We start from the raw sequence: 10473 nt of genomic DNA, 5'->3' as shown, positions 1-10473 counted from the left end.
TCTATGTCTCGAAAAATCTTAGATAAGCTTATATTTTCACATTTCTAGCATCTAGATACTACATTTTTACCAAAGTTTTGCTAGTTATTTGATTAGTTATGGTATCATGTTATACACAAAGTTTTATTAGTTATTTGATTACTTAGAGTATCATGTTACACAATTGGCCTTATTCAGGCAGAATACAGGAATGGTTTGAGAACTCAAGAGTGAGAGATTAAAATCATTTAGGGAATTGTGAAAAGACTTCATGAAAGGAGTAACATTTGTGATACACCATGGAGCAAGGACAGATAGAGATTGTGTGATGGTGGCATTCCAGGTGGAGGATACATTATAAAGCCCTGAGGTGGAAAAGTATAAGATATAATTGGAGAAAATATTTTACTTCCATGTGACAGGAGGGAAGAGTACATGTAGGGTAATAGTCACGGTTAAATTTGCAGAGGTAGATTGTCATTGTTGCGCATATCTTGGGCAAATAATTTGTTGTTACTCTGGTCATTGATGATAAACCTCATAATAGTAATGCTTTATTATAGAATAAGCATCATAATTTTTAATTATAAGATAAGCATAATAATGCTTTTCCTAAAATCATTTTGGTAATCTTTGTGTTATTATTAATGGAAACACAGTTATTTTTGTTGTAAATACTCTAAAAAGTCTAAAAATCTTCTTTTTCAAATTACGATATATTTCTAATACATGCACACACCTAACGTGAGCTAGTGGCATACTAGTACTTTTTGGGACTTATGAGAAAAAAAAAGATCATTAACAGTAAGAAAGTGGCATTTGAACATACACAAGAGTAAAATTATTTCAGCTCTTTGGCTCTTACACTGTTAACATGAAGCTTAAAAATTCTTACAAAATATTTTGCTGTAGTTTTACCTTTATTTTAAGCCACTTGAAATTCTATTCATAAAGGTTAAGGTATAAGCAATACAATAAATATGTTCTCTTCTAAAACTGCAGACATAAGTGGGTACAATTAAAATCTAGCAAATTTGTCCATAACTTGCATGTTGTGTGTGTATGTATAGCATAAAAGAAAAAGAAATGAATTACATGTTCTTATTCTCATGTTCACCAAGAGATACAGCGTTATTTCTCTATTGATATTATTTTATTTACTAGGAGAATAGTGAATCTTTTTTATGGAGTACAGCCAGCCCTTCTCTAACCCTTGGTAGAGTTACACCTCCATCGCGTACCACATATTCATCAAGCACGTTGACACAGAATAAGATCAGCTCTCTGTGGAAAGAGCCTATCAGTTTTGTAGTGACACACTTGAGACCTTATACAACATATCTTTTTGAAGTTTCGGCTGTTACAACTGAAGCAGGTTATATTGATAGTACGATTGTCAGAACACCAGAATCAGGTATGGTTCACTTTTTGTAGATAAAAAGATTTAAATGATTTAGAGAATAATGTTTTATTTATATACATATTTCTTTTTAATTTTTAGCTTTCAGTAACTTTTTCCCCTAATAATATACCACAGGCATCCCATCAGGGGTTTCTACGAATTTCTATACTCTTTTATATTATAGCACAAAATAAGTATTTAAAAGGAGAAAGAAGATTTACAAGAAACAATTCTTGAGCTGCTGACCCTGATCCTCATATAAGCTTTTGTCATTTTATAATCTCAGCATTTTTTTTGTAATCACCTTTGCCATTCTAAATGATTTATAATCATCTACACCTTCTCTCATTGTTATTGCCATTACCAAAAGCGAAAATACCTGCACTATCAGAAGGAGCATGTGATTAACATTTTGGTATCAGATACAAGCAGTAACTAAAATATATACACACTTAAATCTCATTTGCACTTCAGTTTCCTCATCTGAAAAATAGAGACAGTAATAGTACCTTCCTTAGGGTGCCAGTGTTAAAATTAAATGAGAATAATTAGATATTATTATTACTACTAAATTTTATGAGAACGTATTTTTGGTATGGTATTCATACATTTAATTATGGTACTATATCAGTATTCATGTAATATATGTATTTATATATTTCATATATTTATAAAATTTCATGGATATTGATATAGTTCCATAATACATGAGGTATTTATTATATGCATAATATATAGCTGACATATTAGATATATCATAATGTAGTATCAGGCATTAGGTTGTAATTGCCAGTTTCTGAGGTTATTGAAAATTATTGGTAGAGTAATTTCACTAAAGCATTTTTTTCTAATAACATAGCTGTTGGCTTCTATTATTTTTCATTTCATATAAGTTTGATTTTTTTTGTTGATTTAAATAACCATCTTTGAATTATACCATTTTCTTCTTTCATACTCCTTACTTTTTATACAATAAAAAATGATTTCATAAGGGTCATACAAGGTGAAATTTGGTAGATAATAATTTTGTTTTGAAAAATATTTGGAATTGTTTTATTTCAATTAAAAGACAGAATAAACATCTATGAAAAATAGAGTAATTTAAAATGTCATTTTTATTTTCATATGTTACCAATGTTACATTTGAAGACTCCAACTGTAGGGTATAAATTCTTCTTAGAACAAATACAAATATTGATAGAAAAAGTAAAAATTATTGCTACTAATTTTTGAGGCTTATTTTCTTGAAACTTCTACCTGTTTTAATAAGAGAGAAAATGTTTATCAAGCCAGATATCCAGACTTTGTGGAACACAATATATATATGCAGGTATAAATGTTTCAAGATAATGTAACACTGACAATAAATATATTACAATGAATATTAGAATGAAACTGGCACAGTGCAATAATATACAGTATTAAATAAAGTAGTAATTGTTTTATTTTATTTTTTTATTATACTTTAAGTTCTAGGGTACATGTGCATAACGTGTAGGTTTGTTACATATGTATACTTGTGCCATGTTGGTGTGCTGCACCCATCAACTCGTCAGCACCCCTCAATTCATCATTTATATCAGGTATAACTCCCAATGCAATCCCTCCCTACTCCCCCCTCCCCATGATAGGCTCCGGTGTGTGATGTTCCCCTTCCCGAGTCCAAGTGATTTCATTGTTCAGTTCCCACCTATGAGTGAGAACATGCGGTGTTTGGTTTTCTGTTCTTGTGATAGTTTGCTAAGAATGATGGTTTCCAGCTGCATCCATGTCCCTACAAAGGACGCAAACTCATCCTTTTTTATGGCTGCATAATATTCCATGGTGTATATGTGCCACATTTTCTTAATCCAGTCTGTCACAGATGGACATTTGGGTTGATTCCAAGTCTTTGCTATTGTGAATAGTGCCGCAATAAACATACGTGTGCATGTGTCTTTATAGCAGCATGATTTATAATCCTTTGGGTATATACCAAGTAGTGGGATGGCTGGGTCATATGGTACATTTAGTTCTAGATCCTTGAGGAATTGCCATACTGTTTTCCATAATGGTTGAACTAGTTTACAATCCCACCAACAGTGTAAAAGTGTTCCTATTTCTCCACATCCTCTCCAGCACCTGTTGATGCCTGGCTTTTTAATGATTGCCATTCTAAGTGGTGTGAGATGGTATCTCATTGTGGTTTTGATTTGCATTTCTCCGATGGCCAGTGATGATGAGCATTTTTTCATGTGTCTGTTGGCTGTATGAATGTCTTCTTTTGAGAAATGTCTGTTCATATCCTTTGGCCACTTATTGATGGGGTTGTTTGTTTCTTTCTTGTAAATTTGTTTGAGTTCTTTGTAGACTCTGGATATTAGCCCTTTGTCGGATGAGTAGATTGCAAAAATGTTCTCCCATTCTGTAGGTTGCCTGTTCACTCATATGGTAGTTTCTTTTGCTGTGCAGAAGCTCTTTAGTTTAATCAGATCCCATTTGTCAATTTTGGCTTTTGCTGCCATTGCTTTTGGTGTTTTAGACATGAAGTCCTTGCCCATGCCTATGTCCTGAATGGTACTACCTAGATTTTCTTCTAGGGTTTTTATGGTATTAGGTCTAACATTTAAGTCTCTAATCCATCTTGAATTAATTTTCATATAAGGAGTAAGGAAAGGATCCAGTTTCAGCTTTCTACTTATGGTTAGCCAATTTTCCCAGCACCATTTATTAAATAGGGAGTCCTTTCCCCATTTCTTGTTTCTCTCAGGTTTGTCAAAGATCAGATAGATGTGTGGTATTATTTCTGAGGACTCTGTTCTGTTCCATTGGTCTATATCTCTGTTTTGGTACCAGTACCATGCTGTTTTGGTTACTGTAGCCTTGTAGTATAGTTTGAATTCAGGTAGCGTGATGCCTCCAGCTTTGTTCTTTTGACTTAGAATTGTCTTGGCAATGCGGGCCCTTTTTTGGTTCCATATGAACTTTAAAGCCGTTTTTTTCCAGTTCTGTGAAGAAACTCATTGGTAGCTTGATGGGGATGGCATTGAATCTATAAATAACCTTGGGCAGTATGGCTATTTTCACGATATTGATTCTTCCTATCCATGAGCATGGTATGTTCTTCCATTTGTTTGTGTCCTCTTTGATTTCACTGAGCAGTGGTTTGTAGTTCTCCTTGAAGAGGTCCTTTACATCCCTTGTAAGTTGGATTCCTAGGTATTTTATTCTCTTTGAAGCAATTGTGAATGGAAGTTCTTTCATGATTTGGCTCTCTGTTTGTCTGTTACTGGTGTATAAGAATGCTTGTGATTTTTGCACATTAATTTTGTATCCTGAGACTTTGCTGAAGTTGCTTATCAGCTTAAGGAGATTTTGGGCTGAGACAATGGGATTTCCTAAATATACAATCGTGTCATCTGCAAACAGGGACAATTTGACTTCTTCTTTTCCTAACTGAATACGCTTTATTTGTTTCTCTTGCCTGATTGCCCTAGCCAGAACTTCCAAGACTATGTTGAATATGAGTGGTAAGAGAGGGCATCCCTGTCTTGTGCCAGTTTTCAAAGGGAATTTTTCCAGTTTTTGCCCATTCAGTATGATATTGGCTGTGGGTTTGTCACAAATAGCTCTTATTATTTTGAGGTACGTTCCATCAATACCAAATTTCTTGAGCGGTTTTAGCATGAAGGGCTGTTGAATTTTGTCAAAGGCCCTTTCTGCATCTGTTGAGATAATCATGTGGTTCTTGTCTTTGGTTCTGTTTATATGCTGGATTACGTTTATTGATTTGCGAATATTGAACCAGCCTTGCATCCCAGGGATGAAGCCCACTTGATCATGGTGGATGAGCTTTTTGATGTGCTGCTGAATCCGGTTTGCCAGTATTTTATTGAGGATTTTTGCATCGATGTTCATCAGGGATACTGGTCTAAAATTTTCTTTTTTTGTTGTGTCTCTGCCAGGCTTTGGTATCAGGATGATGTTGGCCTCATAAAATGAGTTAGGGAGGATTCCCTCTTTTTCAATTGATTGGAATAGTTTCAGAAGAAATGGTACCAGCTCCTCTTTGTACCTCTGGTAGAATTCAGCTGTGAATCCATCTGGTCCTGGACTTTTTTTGGTGGGTAGGCTATTAATTATTGCCTCAATTTCAGAGCCTGCTATTGGTCTATTCAGGGATTCAACTTCTTTCTGGTTTAGTCTTGGAAGAGTGTAAGTGTCCAGGAAATTATCCATTTCTTCTAGATTTTCTAGTTGATTTGCGTAGAGGTGTTTATAGTATTCTCTGATGGTTGTTTGTATTTCTGTGGGGTCCGTGGTGATGTCCCCTTTATCATTTTTTATTGCGTCTATTTGATTCTTCTCTCTTTTCTTCTTTATTAGTCTGGCTAGAGGTCTGTCAATTTTGTTGATTATTTCAAAAAACCAACTCCTGGATTCATTGATTTTTTGGAGGGTTTTTTGTGTCTCTATCTCCTTCAGTTCTGCTCTGATCTTAGTTATTTCTTGCCTTCTGCTAGCTTTTGAATGTGTTTGCTCTTGCTTCTCCAGTTCTTTTAATTCTTTTAATTGTGATGTTAGAGTGTCAATTTTAGATCTTTCCAGCTTTCTCTTGTGGGCATTTAGTGCTATAAATTTCCCTCTACACACTGCTTTAAATGTGTCCCAGAGATTCTGGTATGTTGTATCTTTGTTCTCATTGGTTTCAAAGAACATCTTTATTTCTGCCTTCATTTCATTATGTACCCAGTAGTCATTCAGGAGCAGGTTGTTCAGTTTCCATGTAGCTGAGCGGTTTTGATTGAGTTTCTTAGTCCTGAGTTCTAGTTTGATTGCACTGTGGTCTGAGAGACAGTTTGTTATAATTTCTGTTCTTGTACATTTGCTAAGGAGTGCTTTACTTCCAATTACGTGGTCAATTTTGGAATAAGTGCGATGTGGTGCTGAGAAGAATGTATCTTCTGTTGATTTGGGGTGGAGAGTTCTATAGATGTCTATTAGGTCCGCTTGGTGCAGAGATGAGTTCAATTCCTGGATATCCTTGTTAACTTTCTGTCTCATTGATCTGTCTACTGTTGACAGTGGAGTGTTGAAGTCTCCCATTATTATTGTATGGGAGTCTAAGTCTCTTTGTAAGTCTCTAAGGATTTGCTTTATGAATTGGGTGCTCCTGTATGGGTGTATATATATTTAGGATAGTTAGCTCTTCCTGTTGAATTGATCCCTTTACCATTATGTAATGGCCTTCTTTGTCTCTTTTGATCTTTGATGGTTTAAAGTCTGTTTTATCAGAGACTAGGATTGCAACCCCTGCTTTTTTTGTTCTCCATTTGCTTGGTAGATCTTCCTCCATCCCTTTATTTTGAGCCTATGTGTGTCTCTGCATGTGAGATGGGTCTCCTGAATACAGCAGACTGATGGGTCTTGACTCTTTATCCAGTTTGCCAGTCTGTGTCTTTCAATTGGAGCATTTAGTCCATTAACATTTAAGATTAATATTGTTATGTGTGAACTTGATCCTGCCATTATGATATTAACTGTTTTTTTTGCTCGTTAGTTGATGCAGTTTCTTCTTAGCCTCGATGGTCTTTACATTTTGGCATGTTTTTGCAATGGCTGGTACTGGTTGTTCCTTTCCATGTTTAGTGCTTCCTTCAGGGTCTCTTGTAAGGCAGGCCTGGTGGTGACAAATTCTCTAAGGATTTGCTTATCTGTAAAGGATTTTATTTCTCCTTCACTGATGAAACTTAGTTTGGCTGGATATGAAATTCTGGGTTTAAAATTCTTTTCTTTAAGAATGCTGAATATTGGCCCCCACTCTCTTCTGGCTTGTAGAGTTTCTGCCGAGAGATCTGCTGTTAGTCTGATGGGCTTCCCTTTGTGGGTAACCTGACCTTTCTCTCTGGCTGCCCTTAAGATTTTTTCCTTCATTTCAACTTTGGTGAATCTGGCAATTATGTGTCTTGGAGTTGCTCTTCTCGAGGAGTATCTTTGTGGTGTTCTCTGTATTTCCTGAATTTGAATGTTGGCCTGCCCTACTAGGTTGGGGAAGTTCTCCTGGATGATATCCTGAAGAGTGTTTTCCAACTTGGTTCCATTTTCCCCCTCACTTTCAGGCACCCCAATCAGATGTAGATTTGGTCTTTTTACATAATCGCATACTTCTTGCAGGCTTTGTTCATTTCTTTTTCTTCTTTTTTCTTTTGGTTTCTCTTCTCGCTTCATTTCATTCATTTGATCCTCAATCACTGATACTCTTTTTTTCCAGTTGATCAAGTCGGTTACTGAAGCTTGTGGATTTGTCACGTATTTCTCGTGTCATGGTTTTCATCTCTGTCATTTCATTTATGACCTTCTCTGCATTAATTATTCTAGCTATCAATTCTTCCACTCTTTTTTCAAGATTTTTAGTTTCTTTGCACTGGGTACATAATTCCTCCTTTAGCTCTGAGAAGTTTGATGGACTGGAGCCTTCTTCTCTCATCTCGTCAAAGTCATTCTCTGACCAGCTTTGATCCGTTGCTGGCGATGAGCTGCACTCCTTTGCAGGGGTAGATGTGCTCTTATTTTTTGAATGTCCAGCTTTTCTGCCCTGCTTCTTCCCCATCTTTGTGGTTTTATCTGCCTCTGGTCTTTGATGATGGTGATGTACTGATGGGGTTTTGGGATAGGTGTTCTTCCTGTTTGATAGTTTTCCTTCTAATAGTCAGGACCCTCAGCTGTAGGTCTGTTGGAGATTGCTTGAGGTCCACTCCAGACCCTGTTTGCCTGGGTATCAGCAGCAGAGGTTGCAGAAGATAGAATATTGCTGAACAGCGAGTGTACCTGTCTGATTCTTACTTTGGAAGCTTCCTCTCAGGGGTGTACTCCACCCTGTGAGGTGTGGGGTGTCAGACTGCCCCTAGTGGGGGATGTCTCCCAGTTAGGCTACTCAGGGGTGAGGGACCCACTTGAGCAGGCAGTCTGTCCCTTCTCAGATCTCAACCTCCGTGTTGGGAGATCCACTGCTCTGTTCAAAGCTGTCAGACAGCGTCGTTGGGGTCTGCACAGGCCTCTGCTGCTTCCCCTGTTGTTGTTGTTAGCTGCGCCCTGTCCCCAGAGGTGGAGTCTACAGAGACAGGCAGGTTTCCTTGAGCTGCTGTGAGCTCCACCCAGTTGGAGCTTCCCAGTGGCTTTGTTTACCTACTTAAGCCTCAGCAATGGCGGGCGCCCCTCCCCCAGTCTCGCTGCTGCCTTGGGGTTAGATTGCAGACTGCTGTGCTAGCAATGAGGGAGGCTCCGTGGCCGTGGGCCCCTCACGGCCAAGTGTGGGTATAACCTCCTGGTGTGCCCGTTTGCTTAAAGCACAGTATTGGGGTGGGCATTACCCGATTTTCCAGGTGTTGTGTGTCTCGGTTCCCCTGGCTAGGAAAAGGGATTCCCTTCCCCCTTGCGCTTCCCAGGTGAGGCAATGCCTCACCCTGCTTCAGCTCTCGCTGGTCAGGCTGCAGTAGCTGACCAGCACCGATTGTCAGACACTCCCCAGTGAGATGACCCCAGTACCTCAGTTGAAATTGCAGAAATCACCGGTCTTCTGTGTTGCTCGCACCGGGAGTTGGAGACTGGAGCTGTTCCTATTCAGCCATCTTGCTCCGCCCCCTATTTCTTTCTTTTTAAGAGAGCAGGTCTCACTCACTGCAGCCTCAAACTCCTGAGATCAAGTGATCCTTCTGCCTCAGTTTCCCAAGTAGCAGAGACCACCCGCGGAAGTGGCTGACTGGGGGTAGCCAGGCGGGGGTCGAGTCAGCAGGAGGTGTGCGTGGGACCAGGGGGCGCGAGTGGGGAGAACCCCCAGAGTGGCCGGACGGGAGGGGAAGGGGGCGGCCGGGTGGTGATTGGCTGGGCTGAGGCAGGCAGCTCTGGGCCAAGAACAAAAGAGAGCAGGCGGCTGGCGTCCTCCGGAGTAGTAATAATTGTTAAAAATAACTTTATCTGATGATCCAGCATGTGTTATTCACAATTTTCAATTATATTCCATTTTTTCTTTTTTACGTTAAAAAAACTCTTTGCTTTCAAGTGTGATATTTTGTTTTCCTTCTTTGCCTTTGTGTTTTATTATGTGTATTTAATAGGATGTGCTTTAATTTTAAATATATATTATATATTTATTTTATGTGATTATTTTAGTGCCTGAAGGACCACCACAAAACTGCATAACAGGCAACGTCACAGGAAAGTCCTTTTCAATTATATGGGACCCACCAACTATAGTAACAGGGAGATTTAGTTATAGAGTTGAATTATATGGACCATCAGGTAAGCCTTAATTGGTTTTGTGTTTGTCTTTTGGTGTGAGAATAATAAAATATGTTACCAATATCAAACTCTTTTTAAAAGTATCAGACTCTTTTTAAAAGACCCTGAGGTTGAAGCAAACAATGGGAAAGTCATAAGGAAAGTGAAGTCCTTTGATTTTTTAATTCAAAACCATAAATGAGTATAAGAATGACAAAACACCACTATTCATATTCCACATTTCATGTGATGCATGTGAAAAACTAGAGATAACTCCTCAAGAAGAAAGTGTTAGTGGAGATATACATCTTTAAATATTTGAACAAGAAGGCCTTGGCTTACATTCATGAAGAACAATGGACTTTGACTATATTAAATTAGATTTCTATTCACTGCTAGGAGCCTAGTTTTAATCATTAGAAAGAGCTCTCTAAAAATAACATGGAAAATCTCTGTATCTTCTGCTCTATTTTGCTGTGGACCTAAAACTGCTTTAAAAAAAGAAAACCTATTAAAATTTTAGGCAGCTTTATAAAGTGGGAAGTTCTCCATCTTTGTAAGCAAGCAGGACCTGGGCATCCACTTGCCAGAGATATTTTGAGAGGTTCAAATATTATATCATTAGAAGTGAATTATGTAAAGTCTAAAATTCTCTCCTGATTGAGATCCCATGGTTCTATGAAAGAAGTTTAATTCTAACAATGATAAAATAACATAAAGCCACATATTATCATTTATTTGGGGGCATCGAAAAAGATACAAAGTTCCAACTCATTTTATTTTGCAGTTTCTATGGTATGAATCACACGTCACCATCATGGGTAATCCTTATCTTT

At 37.8% G+C, this 10473-nt stretch overlaps 1 protein-coding gene across 1 annotated transcript in view; it reads left to right on the top strand.

Moving 5' to 3' along the window:
- The window catches only part of PTPRQ (protein tyrosine phosphatase receptor type Q), a 218733-nt gene that overhangs the window by 9991 nt on the left and 198269 nt on the right, over positions 1–10473 (top strand). Inside the window, exons 6-7 of the mRNA XM_033221161.1 lie at positions 1144–1393; positions 9530–9658. Coding sequence (XP_033077052.1) covers positions 1144–1393; positions 9530–9658 — 379 coding nt within the window. The remainder of the gene's footprint in view (positions 1–1143; positions 1394–9529; positions 9659–10473) is intronic.

The sequence above is a fragment of the Trachypithecus francoisi genome, unplaced genomic scaffold (assembly GCF_009764315.1).
Source record: "Trachypithecus francoisi isolate TF-2019V2 unplaced genomic scaffold, Tfra_2.0 Lachesis_group11, whole genome shotgun sequence".
NCBI classification, from domain to species: Eukaryota; Metazoa; Chordata; class Mammalia; order Primates; family Cercopithecidae; genus Trachypithecus; species Trachypithecus francoisi.
This window is presented reverse-complemented; position numbering and strand designations above follow the sequence as displayed.